This window comes from Chiloscyllium plagiosum, chromosome 31, assembly GCF_004010195.1.
Source record: "Chiloscyllium plagiosum isolate BGI_BamShark_2017 chromosome 31, ASM401019v2, whole genome shotgun sequence".
NCBI classification, from domain to species: Eukaryota; Metazoa; Chordata; class Chondrichthyes; order Orectolobiformes; family Hemiscylliidae; genus Chiloscyllium; species Chiloscyllium plagiosum.
Window position 1 is genome coordinate 1,316,422 of NC_057740.1, and position 14,637 is coordinate 1,331,058.

The 14,637-nt window shown below is 41.7% G+C and overlaps 1 protein-coding gene across 14 annotated transcripts in view; it reads right to left on the reverse strand.

Annotated features, from left to right (window-relative positions):
- The window catches only part of eps15l1a (epidermal growth factor receptor pathway substrate 15-like 1a), a 390,058-nt gene that overhangs the window by 292,832 nt on the left and 82,589 nt on the right, over positions 1-14,637 (reverse strand). For all 14 annotated transcript variants that reach the window (XR_006316095.1, XM_043720770.1, XM_043720773.1 and 11 more), the window contains exon 2: positions 4,930-4,971. Coding sequence is in view for 13 of the 14 variants with exons in the window: in XM_043720770.1 (XP_043576705.1) it covers positions 4,930-4,971 (42 nt within the window). In the remaining variant the exon portion in view is untranslated. The remainder of the gene's footprint in view (positions 1-4,929; positions 4,972-14,637) is intronic.

A 14,637-nucleotide genomic window follows, 5' to 3' on the forward strand; every position in this document is an offset into this window, starting at 1 on the left:
GTGAGTGTGAGTGAGTGAGTGAGTGAGAGTGAGTGAGTGAGAGTGAGTGAGTGAGAGTGAGTGAGAGTGAGTGAGAGTGAGTGAGAGTGAGTGAGTGAGTGAGGTTAGCCAGACAATATGTTGAAGGTGTTAGCCCCCTGTGTTCTCTGTCTGTGCTATAATGTTTAGCTGATTCTAATCTAAAAAGTGAGTTAACAGTCTTACATGAATTTATGCAGTTTTTGAGCAAAGTACAATGTAACTCTGCAAGTACAAATTCACCCCACAAACATATATGTACATGTGTGCATGTGGGTTTTTGTGTGTGTGTGTGTATCTGTCTGGGGTGAGGGGTTGTGAGTGTGAGAGAGAGTGTATATGTGTGTGTATGTGAGTCTAAAGTGCCTAAATCTGTGAGAGGATGCATATGTGAGTGTGGGAGTGTGTGTGCCTGTAGGAGTGTGTATGAGTATCTGTGTGCGTGTCTGTGTGTATGTGTGTGTATAGGAGTGTGTGTGTGTGTAGGAGTGTCTGTGTGTGTGTGTATAGTGCAATGGTGATCACCTGTAATGTGACATGATCCCAAGGTCCTGGTTGAGGCCCTCCCTGTGGGTATCGAACTTAGCTATCAGCCTCTGCTCGGCCACTTTTCTCTGCTGCCTGTCCCGAAACAAAACTATCTTACTGCATTTCCTTCCAGTTCTGCTCTGTCCCAGGCATAACTAAAACATTTGGAAGTAAACTGCTCCCAGGTAACCGCACATGGTGCTCTCTAACTGACTGCAGCAAAAACAAAACTCACCACAAGTTAACTTGCTTGTTTGACCTCTGCTTCCTTAATTGTTACAGTGGAAGGATTTGGGGATTGAGGATTAGCAGCAAAAAAATGTAACACTAATTAAGCTTCCAATACACAACTCAACTGACCCTTTGTCAAGAGCATGGGAAATTTTGGCTACCAGCAAAGTTAGAATGTTGAGGAGGACAGTAACTAGACAGCTCCTTTCAAATTCATAACCATTTCCATCTAGAAGGACAGGGCAGCAGATACACTGGAACACCAACCCCTGCAAGTGTCCCTCTAAGCTACTCACAATGCCAACTTGGAAATATATTGCTGTTCCTTCAGTATCACAGAGTTGAAATCCTGGAACTCCTTCCCTAGTGGCATTGTGGATTTACCTACAGCAAATGACTGCAGCAGCAAGAAGGCAGCTCAATGACACCTCCTCAAGGGCAACTAGGGTTGGACAATAAATGCTGTCTCAGCCAGAGTAAAAGATGGCAAGTAGTAGAGACAGGCTGCAATGTTGGTACAAGGACTGAGAGAGGGGTAAGGGGGACAGGTAATGAGCTGCAAAGGGGATGGAGAGAAGATCTCTGTAATAAAGCTTCAGGATGGACAAAAAAAAAAGGGGAAAATACATGGCTGCAATTTTGTTAAGATTTGCATTCATGGGTTATCAAACACAACCATTTAGATGTGAACCATCAGTCTTTTTAAAAAATATTTCTTCTTGGGATGTGACTGACTAGGTCAGCCTCTATTGCCCAAACATAATAGCCTTACAAAGAGTGGTGGTGAGCTGCCTTCTTGAATTGCTGCAGAAGAATCCTTCTGAATCCCATTGACTTCAGTTTTGTTAGGGATCCTTGACAGACAAGCAGGAGGCTGGAACAGGCAGCAAGACAGACAGCATCAGGAGGTGGAGAAGTCAACACTTCAGATATAACCCTTCTTTAGGACTGGGGGTGGGGGTTGGGGAGCTGCAGATAAAGGGGGTGGGGGAGGTTTTTGGGTGGGGAGAGGGGCAGAGTGGCGAGGTGGTGATAGGTGAACACAGGTAGTTGGTATGACCAGGTTGGTCGATAGGTGGAACAAATCCAGATGGTAGCTGGAAGAAAGAAGCACGAAATAAAGAATTATCTTGAAGAAGCCTCCAGTCAGGGATCCTTCCTACCTCACTTGGTCAAATGCTGACATGATGTCAAGGGAAGGCACTCATAATTCATTCCTTGGGTTCAGCTATTTTATCCATGCTTGGACCAAAGTTGCAATAAGGTCACTGCTGAGTGGCCCTAGCAGAGTGTCTGTGAACAGGTTTATATTGAACAAGTGCCACTTGACAGCACTGAGGCCCCCTCCATAACTTTGCTAATGATCGAGAATAGACTGATAGGGTAATTTTTGCCTGGGTTGAATGCATCCTGCATCTTGTAGACAGGACAATTATCCCAGTATTGCAGATGTAGCCCTTCTCTTTTGCTAAGCTCTCTCATCATTGGGGATGGGATATTTGTGGAGCAGCCTCATCCTCTTCTGCAGAAAGCACATTTATGGTGATGATTTTTAGAAGTGTTTGACAGCTATTTTTAAAATAAAACCATTTATCGCTAATTTATTGCTGTTATTCTGTACCTATTTAAATATTATGAGCAGGAAATTAATACTTTCTTTGTGCAAGTCTGGCTTTAAGTTTAATGGAGCAGTGATGATTACTGCAGATATAGATGCAATATTCTCAGTCTGCTTATGTGAAATCCAAAACATACCATATATAAACAAAGAGAGATGGTATTATTACTAAATGACTACCTAATGAAGGAGTAAGTAAGACTGACAAATAAACTCTGGAAGACCAAAAGGTAGCCTGGAAAATCAAAAAGAATTTTTGAAAAATCTTAAAAGGAACATGAAATAAATAATTATTTTGAGTGCTGATATAGCCTGGTAAACAGATGGCTGATGAGATTTAAAGTAGAGGAGTATAGAATGATACAGTTAGGTTCGAGAAGAGAAGAGACAATATGATTCAATGTTATGGTTCAATAATGGACATGTAGGCACAGCACATATATAAAGTATAAAAGGTGGAAGGTAAAGTTAAGATAGTTGTTAAAAAGGCATGCGAGATCCTTAACTTTATTAATAAACAAAGAGAAGTATAGCACAGGAACAGGCCCTTTGGCCTTCCAAGCCTGAGTCGATAATCACGGCTGCCTGATCTGCTGTGCTTTACAGCACCACTCTAATCTAAACTAAAAAAACAAGCCTTCTGCCCTTATTCGGTCTGTATCCCTCTATTCCCTCCCTATTCATACACCTATCCAGATGCCTCTTAAATTCGCCAGTGTACCTGCTTTCTGGGGTGGCACAGGGCTCAATGATTAGCACTGCTGCCTCACAGCACCAGGGTCCCAGGTTCAACTCCAGCCTCGGGTGACTGTCTGTGTGGAGTTTGCACATTCTCCCTGTGTCTGTGTGCGTTTCCTCCGGGTGCTCCGGTTTCCTCCCACAGTCCAAAGATGCGCAGGTCAGGTGAACTGGCCATGCTAAATTGCCCATAGTGTTAGGTCAGTTAGTCAGAGGGAAATGGGTTTAGGTGGGTTACTGTTCAGGGGGTCGGTGTGGACTGGATGGCTGAAGGGCCTGTTTCCACACTGTAGGGAATCTAATCGAATCTAAAAACCTCTTCCGGCAGCGCACTCCAGACTCCTCCCACACTCTGCGAGAAAAACCTCCCTTAAACTGTGCCCCCCACCCCCAACGTTGAACCTGTACCTCCTTGTAATTGAAACTTCAATACTGGGAAAAAGCCTCTGATTATCTACCCTATCAATGCCTCTCATAATTATGTGGATCTCTATCAGGTCTCCTCTCAGCCACCATCTTTCCAGTGAAAACTTTCTTAGTCTTGTTAACCTATCGTCATAGCCAATGCCCTCGAGGCCAGGCAACATCCTGGTGAACCTTCTCTGCACTCTCTCCACAGATTCCAAGTCCTTCTGATAGTGTTGTGACCAAAATTGCACACTATACTCCAAATGCAGCCTAACAAAGGTTGTATATAGTTTCAACATAGTTTGCCAACTCTTGAAGGCAAGCATGCCATATACCTTCTTAATCACCTTGGCCACTTGTGTTGCCACTTTGAGAGAACTGTGGACCTGAACCCCAGATCTGTCTGTATGTTAATGTTCTTAAGGGCTCTGCAATTTACAGTATAATTAACACCTACATTTGAACTCCAAAATGCATTACCTTGCATTTTTCTGGATTAAACTCCATCTGCCATTTCGGTGCCCAAGTCGCCAATCTGTTGTATCCTTTCACAATCATCAGCACAATCAGAAATTCAATCAATCTTTGTGTCATCTGCAAATTTATTAATTAAACCACCCACAGTTTCCCCCAGATCATTTATATATACTCCAAACAACAGAGAACTTAAAACTGATCCCTGTGGAACACCAATAGTTACTGGTCTTCATTCTGAAAAACACCCTTCCACCCCTACCTTCTGTCTTCTATGACCAAGCCATCCAGCCAGCCTACTCCAAATCCCATTGAATTTTAGTTTTTGTACCAATCTGCTATGTGGGACATTAGCAAATGTCTTACTAAAGCCCATATAAACTACATCCACAGCCGTTCCCTCACCAATAATCCTTGTCACCTCTTCAAAAAATTGAATCAGGTTAGTGAGACATGACCTTCCCCATACAAAGCCACACTACCTGTCACCAACTAGTCCCAGTTTCTTCCAAATTTACATCTATCCTGTCCCTCAATATCTCCTCCAAGAGCTTCCCCACCAAGGACGTCAGGTTCACCAGCCCATAATTTCCTGGTTTATCCCTGCTTCTTTTCTTTAATAAGGGAACAACATTGGAGGACTGCGTAACAAAAAAGCTCAGCTTTAAACCCAATAGGTTAGTTTACACCTGTTTTCCTAAGTTCAATTCTGGGCACTATGCCTCAGGAAGGATTTCTAGGTCTTAGAGAGGATGTCAAGGAGACTTAGCGAAATTGTATCTGAGACGAGGCAAGGACAGTCACTTGGAGAGAATAGAGAAGTTGGCTTATTCTCCTTACAGAGGTTAAGGAAGAGATTGATAGAGAAGTTTACAATCATGAATGGTTGTGATTACCACAGCAAAGCAGCTCACCTGACGGTAATAAGTCTCATACACGGGATTTCCACTGGAGAGCTGAGGGAAAGAAGAACATCAATTAACATCTGTCATTTTACAAACCTGTCACTTAATTAAGACCAGAGCATTAAATCAAAAATCAAAATAACTTGAACTCTTTACCAAGATCAAAGATTAAGTGCTGATGCTCGATTTGCAAACTATACAAATGAGACACTGGTGCATAGATCACAGGGATAACATTCTCAAACTAAGAAAGAATTGAAAGAGATTGAGAGTCTCAAAAGAGATCACGGCTCACTTAATCCAACACTAAAAAATCAACAAATCCAACAGAGCATTTAACTATATGACTAGCACTAAATGACACAAATCAGAGAGAATGCTGCTCCAAGCCTACAGAACTGTGATTAGAATCTTGATTCATTGTCAAAGGAGAATGTGTTGCTGGAAAAGCGACACATTTTCAGCTCTGATCTCCAGCATCTGCAGTCCTCACTTTCTCCTCAATGTCAAAGGACCAGAGTTGAAAACATAACGGGAAATCAAACTTTCCAGCCCTAAATGGAGAAAACTGAAGTGATTTTCATTCATACAAAGATACGGGACTGAAGTAGCAAAAGGCTAATTTTGGATGGATACCAGGAAGTTCATCAATGAAATCAATATATGGAGTGGATTTTGCACTAGGGCAGTGCCAGCAAAAATCATGAAATATTTAAGAAATAATTTGTAGTTTTAGAAATTAAAATGAGCTGAATGATCTTTCATGTTTAACATGAGACACAGACTAAGTGACAACTTTAATCAATTGTAGCAACCAAAGGAACACATGTTCAAGCCAGACAGCAGGATATGAACATATCATCTAAGCTGATACTTGAAATGCAGTATTACAGCCATGTTAAATCACTGGACAGGCTGTCATTCGGATTAGAGATTACACCAACATCTCAAATGTCTGCAAAGGTATGTAAAATGTCTCACTGCTGTCCTGGCAAACATCATTAAAACAGATTAACAGACTTGATGGAAAATTAATGGACCTTAAATATTAACTCTATTTCTCTGTCCAAAGGCTACCAAACCTGCTGAGTAGTTTCAACATTTTCAGTTTTTTATTTCAGGCCTCAGTAATTCTCTGAATTCACGAAATTTGATATGTCCTCAGAATTTTGAGTACCCACCATTAAAATTCAGGCTCTTTTCCAGTTCATTAACCATGTCCAGAATAAAAGATCCACTTCCAACAGCAGATCTACTTCTTCTAGAAGCCAAAATGTATAAGCATAGGTACAGCATGACTGGGACATTGGCTGAACCATTTGGTTTACTTAACACTTTGGCACTTAGCATCAGAAAAGTTTCAGACTATTACACTCCTAGTCACTGCAACAGGTGGAAACATACTACACTGCAGTCATACTATTCAGCTTAAATTTAAAAGTGGGCTTTATTGACGATAGGATTATCCAAAAACAATGGAACATAGTGAATAATCAGTTATGCAACTGCCTGATTATATCAAACAAGGCCTTTCGTCCTTCTGCACTACAGATTAGTAGTGCCTCAGAGAACATACAGAAAATTTGCACTCTGTAATGGACGAAGTCAGAACTCCTCAAAGCATTTCAAGAAAGTAACCCGATCCCGAACTTTTCTAGTTGATGTAAGCAAATGTAAAGTGGATATTATTCCAGGAGTGATACAGTCAGCCCAACTACTTAGTTTTAAACAAAACAGAATTTATTTGCAAGATTACCGAAGGAAACACAAACAAAAGAGAACAGAATGTAGAATAATTTAACCCATCTGAAAACTCAACAGACTATCCCAACTTAATGGTGTTGTTCCAAATGCCTGCAACAGTCCCCATAAACACCTCCTTTGCAAAAAGGTAAAATCAGACACAGGTTCTTACAGCAGAGACAGATGGCAGAGAGATTCAGCATGGAACACTTTCTTCCATGCAGCTGTTTCTTTGGATTCCCCAGCTTGCGGACCAGCAGCTCTGAACAGCCTGACTGCTAAAACCAAAATCAAAACAAACCAGTGTAAAAGCTGAGCTGGGGGAACTGGCCGTTCCCCTTTCATTGTAGAAGTCTTTTACTTAAAACTTCAAAGCTTTTTGCCTGAAGCAGTATCTGTTAACTATAATCAAATTGGCCCTAAAACTCAAAAGAGGAGAAAGTGAGGTCTGCAGATGCTGGAGATCAAAGTTGAAACTTTATTGCTGGAACAGCACAGCAGGTCAGGCAGCATCCAGGGAACAGGAGATTCGACGTTTCGGGCACAGGCCCTTCTTCATTCCTGAAGAAGGGCCTGTGCCCGAAACGTCGAATCTCCTGTTCCCTGGATGCTGCCTGACCTGCTGTGCTGTTCCAGCAATAAAGTTTCAACCTAAAACTCAAAATCCAGGCACAATGAAACCCATGCATTTACTACCCCTCTGGAAATAAAACCAAAGACAAATAATCTTATTAAAGGAGCAGCATTATCATAACTCTGATTCCCATTCAATTATCCACATCTCAAGCTCTTCTACTCTAAGATCAAACTAACTTACATACCCTTCATTTTACTTTCAACCATGTGCTTATCCAAAAGTCACTAAATGTCCCTAATGTATCTGACTCTACTACCACTGCTGGCATTACATTCCACACACCCACCACTCTTTGTGTAAAGAACCTAACTCTGATATCTCCCCTACACCTTCCTCCAATCACCTTAAAATTATGCCCTCTCGTGACAGCCATTTGCCTATCCACTCTATCTATGCCTCTCATCATCTTGTACACCTCTATCAAGTTACCTTTCAACCTTCTTCACTCCAATGAGAAAAGCCCAAGCTCCCTCAACCTTTCTTCATGAGGCATGCCCTCCAGTCCAGGCAGCATCCTGGTAAATCTCCTCTGCACCCTCTCTAAAGCTTCTATATCCTTCCTATAATGAGGCAACCAGAACTGAACACAATATTCCAAGTGTGGTCTAACCAGGGCTTTAAGGAGCTGCAGCAGAACCTCACGGATCTTAAACTCAGTCCCTCTATAAATGAAAGCTAACGCACCATTCGCCTTAACAACCCTATCAACTTGGGTGTCAACTTTGAGGAATCTATGACATGGACCCAAAGATCATTCTGTTCCTCCACACTGCCACGAATCCTGCTTTTATCCCTTTACTCTGCATTCAAATTCGACCTTCCAAAATGAATCACTTCACACCTTTCCAGGTTGAACTCCATCTGTCACTTCACAGCCCAGCTCTACATCCTGTCAATGTCCCATTGCAACCTACAACAGTCCTCCACACAATCTATCACTCCACCAAACTTCTGTCATTAGCAAACTTGCTAACCCACCCTTCCACTTCCTCATCCAGGTCACTTACAAAAATCACAAAGAGCAAAGGTCCAAGACCTGATCCTTGTGAAACACCATTAGTCACCAAGCTCCAGGCTGAATACTTTCTATCTACTATCACTCTCTGTCATCTAATGGCCAGCCAATTCTGTATCCAGACAGCCAGTTTTCCCTGCATCCCATGGTTCCTTAGTTTCTGAATGAGCCTAAGATGGGGAACCTTATCAAACACCTTGCTAAAATCCATATACACCACATCCACTGCTCTAACTTCGATGTATTTTGTCACATCCTCAAAGAATTCAATAAGGCTTGTGAGGCATGACCTGCCCCTCACAAAGCCATGCTGACTATCTCTAATCAGACTATGGTTTTCCAAATAATCATAAATCCTGTCTCTCAGAATCCTCTCCAAAAACTTGCCCAACATCGATGTAAGACTGACCAGTCTATAATCCTCAGGGTTATCCCTATTCCCTTTCTTGAACAAGGGAATAACATTTATTAAAATAGAAGTAGATGACGTATTGCGATTTTAAGCCAGATGGAAATTAGATTATATCCCAGCAACTAAACTATGAATGCAAAACGAAAATATGTATTCTTGCTCCAATTTAACTGAAATCGGAATTTTATTTCTGAAATAGCAATCAAATAATAAAGTTCTACTCAGACTAAATTTTTACAGAGATTAGATCCAAAGTCTATAATACTTTAAAATACAGATGTGAAATGCATTGGTTCTGATAAAATGCGATAGTTCGTTTGCGTGCGGTCTCGAGTTACAATAAACTTGTGCAATAGCCACGTCACATTTTTTTAAATGGAACTTCAAAGCAATAATATCTACCTAAAAAAAATGTGAAATTGTTGCACTGACAGAGTCCCTGGTTGAGCACTGAGCTAGAGATGGGTAATATTTTTTAGAACTCCCTGCCTTTTGCTTAAAGTACAATGTTACCACAGGTCAATGGAGAATCAATGTGTAAGTAGAAGGGTAAGAAAGTTGCCCAAGCATCCCTCCCATTTGCAATTGTTAATCCACTTAAATCATGTATAAAAGTTAAAATGTAAAATGACAATTATAAATTATTCTTGTTACAGGACACTTTAATTTCACTGCTGTTGTAATCCAGCCACAGAAGAAGGGCTTATGCCCGAAACGTCAATTCTCCTGTTCCTTGGATGCTGCCTGACCTGCTGCGCTTTTCCAGCAACACATTTTCAGCTCTGATCTCCAGCATCTGCAGCCCTCACTTTCTCACGGTTCTGATCAAGTCTATTGTTCTTATACCACCACCAGACACAAGTCCAACAGTAACTGAACAATCATGACACAGTTATCTAAACTAAACAACAACAAAACAAGCAAACAACAAAAATAAATCCATTATCCCACTTCCTCAAGATGCACTTAGATTGCACTACGTTCAGGACAATAAGAACTTCAGCCTCTGCTGCAAACAATGGGAACCAGTTTGTTACGCACCTTGACTTGGTTTTTCTGCCTTAATAGAAGAAATAGACAATGCAACTACAATTTTGTTTTGAAAGAGAACTGTCCCCTACAAAAATACCACTTTGCAATGCTGTCTATTCCTGAATATGAATAGTCTACCCTCACTGCTGGGTGCTGACCCCACCTGCAGGCCACATATTAAATTTACTTTGTCTAGAAACATTAGACATGATAGAGCTATAAAATGACTAGATAAGTTCATTGAGAAACTGCTGTTCCAGAGAAGACTGTGAAACTCATGTCTCTGTGCATATAGGAAATTGCTCTCTCTCCCTCCACAGCCCAGAATAAAGATGAAGGAAGTAAAACTACACTGTGCCTCTGAGCGTTTTGCTTCGACTGAAGGGGGGGAACGGGACGACAATTAGTAGTTGTTGTGAACAGCATAATCTTTCTACCAAGCTATTTCAAAAGAAGATATTTCTACAACAATTCAGGAGAAACACAATGTGTTTCATTTTTCACAGTTAAATGGGTCATAATGCAGCTGTGTATTACATGCAAGAATTTTCCATGAAAATTAACTTCACAAGTTAGACTGCAGTCTTCCTCTGGACAGCAAAGATGTAAGAAGATGCACTTTACACCATGGACTATCAAAGCATGGAGCTATTTTCTCATGAATTTAATTCACAGTAAAATGTTTTAAAAGCAAATTTATTTCATAACTTTCCAGAAAGAGTTTATAAATTATTTAGTCATTAGCACATTGCTGTTTTAGACAGCTTGCTAGGCGCAAATCGGTTGCCACATTTTGTCCAACAGCCATCAACAATCAACCATTTTGTTACATGCAGCCGATATGAGGGGCACTGTATAAATCTAAGTTTTCTTTTCTCAATGATGAGAGGTGCCTCCTAATGGGAAAATCAAATCAGTTGAGTGTTTGGAGTCTTCCTTCAAATGCTGCCTCATATCCTGGGCAGCTGTCCTTCAGGACAAAGACCTCAGTGATATTGATGTCACTGAGCAGAGTACTAACATCTGAAGTACTATAGACCACAAACAAAAATTTTAAAAATAAAATAATCTCACAAGCACGAAGCAGATTCTAATGAAGAAGCCAAATTAGATTTCATATTTCCAGAAATACCAATTGCAGCCTTAATGCTCACTCAAAACAGACAGAACTTTGATCTTACAAAGTGTCGATTAGATTCTCTACAGTATGGAAACAGGCCTTTCGGCCCAACAAGTCCACACCAACCTTCCGAACAATAACCCACCCAGACTCATTTCCCTAACTAATGCATCTATCACTATGGGCAATTTAGCATGGCCAAGTCACCTGACCTGTACATCTTTGGATTGTGGGAGCACCCGGAGAAAACCCACAGAGACGCGGGGAGAAACTCCACACAGTCGCCAAGGGAGGAATCGAACCTGGGTCCTTGAGGCTGTGAGGCAGTAGTGCTAACCACTGAGCCACCGTGCCGTCCTGTTCTCCATGTCTCACACATGATAACAACTATCACCCAATGCTTCTCCCAATGTAACCTATTGCCAGTCACAAAGAAATCTGCAAATGCAATCAAGGGATGATTTTCTCTCTCTACTTAGCTGAGGTTAGGAATGTGACGTATTAAAGATCAGCAAGGCAGCCTTTGTGTGAAGCAGCAGGAGATGGGGGAAGATACTAAACGAGTATTTGGCATCAGTGTTTACTGTGGAAAAGGACATGGAAGATATAGAATGTAGGGAAGTAGATGGTGACACCTTGAAAAATGTCCATATTACAGAGGAGGAAGTGCTGGATGTCCTGAAATGCATAAAGGTGGATAAATCCCCAGGACCTGATCAGATGTACCCTAGAACTCTGTGAGAAGCTAGGGAAGTGATTGAGATATTTGTATACTCACAGGTGAGGTGCTGGAAGTCTGGAGGTTAGCTAACGTGGTAGCACTATTACGATAGGTGGTAAGGACAAGCCAGAGAACTACAGACTAGTAAGCCTGACGTCGGTGGTGGGCAGGTTGATGGAGGGAATCCTGAGGGACAGGATGTACACGTATTTGGAAAGGCAAGGACTGATTAGGGATGGTCAACATGGCTTTTTGTGTGAGAAATCATGTCTCACAAACTTGATTGAGTTTTTTGAAAAAGAGGATTGATGAGGGCAGAGCAGTGGATGTGATCTGTACAGACTTCAGTTAGCATTTGACAAGGTTCCCCATGGGGTACTGGTTAGCAAGGTTAGATCTCATGGAATACAGGAAGAACTAGCCATTTGAATACAGAACTGGCTCGATGGTACAAGACAGGTGGTGGTGGTGGAGGGTTGTTGCTCAGACTAGAGATCTGCGACCAGTGGAGTTGCCACAAGGATTGGTGCTGGGTCCACTACTTTTTGTCATCTATATAAATTATTTGGATGTGAAAATAGGAGGTACAGTTAGTAAGTTTGCAGAGACATCAAAATTGGATGTGTAGTGGACAGCAAAGAAGATCATCTCTGATTACAACAGGATCTTGATCAGATGGCCAATGTGCTGAAGAGTACAAGGCATAGTTTTAAGGTGAGAGGAGAAAGATATAAAAGGGACCTAAGGGACAACTTTTTCATGCAGAATGTGATGCATGTATGGAATGAGCTGCCAGAGGAAGTGATGGAGGCTGGTGCAATTGCAACATTTGAAAGACATCTGGATGGTATATGTGGGCGGCACAGTGGCACAGTGGGCAGCATGGTGGCACAGTGGCTAGCACTGCTGTCTCACAGCGCCAGAGACCCGGGTTCAATTCCCGCCTCAGGCGACTGTGTGGAGTTTGCACATTCTCCCCGTGTCTGCATGGGTTTCCTCCGGGTGCTCTGGTTTCCTCCCACAGTCCAAAAATGCGCAGGTTAGGTGAATTAGCCATGCTAAATTGCCCGTAGTGTTAGGTGCAGGGGCAAATGTAGGGGAATGGGTCTGGGTGGGTGCGCTTCGGCGGGTCAGTGTGGACTTGTTGGGCCGAAGGGCCTGTTTCCACACTGTAAGTAATCTAATCGGAAGGGTTTAGAGGGATATGGGCAAAGTGCTGGCAAATGGAACTAGATTAGGTTGGAATATCTGGTCAGCATGGATGGGTTGGACCAATGAAAATGTGTATAAGGTATGAGCAGGTACGGAAAGAGTTAAGTTTTGGGTTGTGAGAGACAAAAGGCTCAGCTTTCATGACTCAGATCAGATAAGAACTTGTAGTAAACAATGAGGTGCTGGAGGCAAGGATAGTGGTTTAACAAGGTGAAAAAGCATTCATTTATGTAAAGCTATTTAACAAGATGAGGACGCATTCAGTATGTAAAGTAAGTTAACAAGGTGAAAAACATTCATTATGTGACGCCAGTTAACAAGGTTAAGAATATTCATTGTGTAACAGCAGATGACTTAATCGTCACTATTGATATTCGCTGATTATTATGGTCACCCAATAAATATACCTTATCTGGATGCTCCTCCCTGTAAAGTGACTGTATAATTCATTTAGAAACTGCTGTTCGAGAGACTGTGCACATGGGTGATCATTCTCTCTCACTTCAGGGCCTGGAATAAAGATGAAGGAGGTAAACCTACTGTGACTCTGAGTGTTTTGCTTCAACTGAGGGAGGAATGGGACGACACCCAAATGTGCTGTACATCTCTATGACTCTATATTGGAACTTCAAAGGTGTCCATGCTGAACACAGGCTCGGAGTAGGCCTTTCAGCCCTTAACTTTCGTCATTTAATTATATCACAGTTGATTAGTATCTCAACTCCATTGCTCCGTATACTCTAGCCTAAAAATGGTCCTCAATCTTGGGCAGAGGTGTCTCGTCTATGGAAATGTCACAGTCCTAGGCTATTAAGAATATTGATTGACAAAGATTACAGAAATCCTAGTTCAATAAATATTAAAGGGAAAATAGACAAAGTTGGCCTCCTTCTGTATTCAGCTAATCTACCTCAACACAACTGCACTGAATCTTTCAGGTGAAATGTTAAGGAGATTGAGGGGGGGACCTGATTGAGATTTACAAAATCATATAGACAAGGTGGATAGAGACAAGCTTTTTCCCAGGGTGAAGAATTCAATAACAAGAGGTCACGCTTTCAAGGTGAGAGGTGGAAAGTTTAAGGGGGATACACGCGACAAGTACTTCACACAGAAGGCGGTGGGCGTTTGGAACGCGTTGCCAGCAGAAGTAGTAGAGGCAGGCACGGTAGATTCATTTGAGATGCGTCTGGATCAATACATGAGTAGGTGAGGAGTAGAGAGATACAGATGCTTAGGAATTGACCGACAGGTTTAGACAGTACGTTTGGATCGGCTCAGGCTTGAAGGGTCGAAGGGCCTGTACCTTGGCTGTTAAATATGGACCTGCTTGAGTGCAAATAAAATACAAAGAATTACGTTTGAGGAAGAACGGTGGAGGTTTCCAGTATCCTGACTAAATTATATCCTTCAACCAACAGCATGAAACAGTGTATCTGGAATTTTATTTTATTGCTGTTTATGGATCTTTGCTGGCTCACTATCAGATGAATCCATTACAATATTGATGGCACCCTAAAAATATTTACTGGCTATTAATCAATTTGAAATCTCAAGTCTCTGACAGGGGCTATATAAATGCAAGGTAATTTCTTTTTACATTTTCAGAATAACGTCAGTTGAATACAACTGCATTCATAAGGTTCAGTTAAAATATGATCAGCAAACACAATTTTAAAGCTAGTTGCCTGAAAACAGGGGTCAAGTTTAGAGTGGTGCTGGAAAACACAACAGGTCAGGTAGCATCCAAGGAGCAGGAAAATCGATGTTTTGGGCAGGAGCCCTTCATCAGGAATGAGGCTGGAAGCCTCAGCGGTGGAGAGAT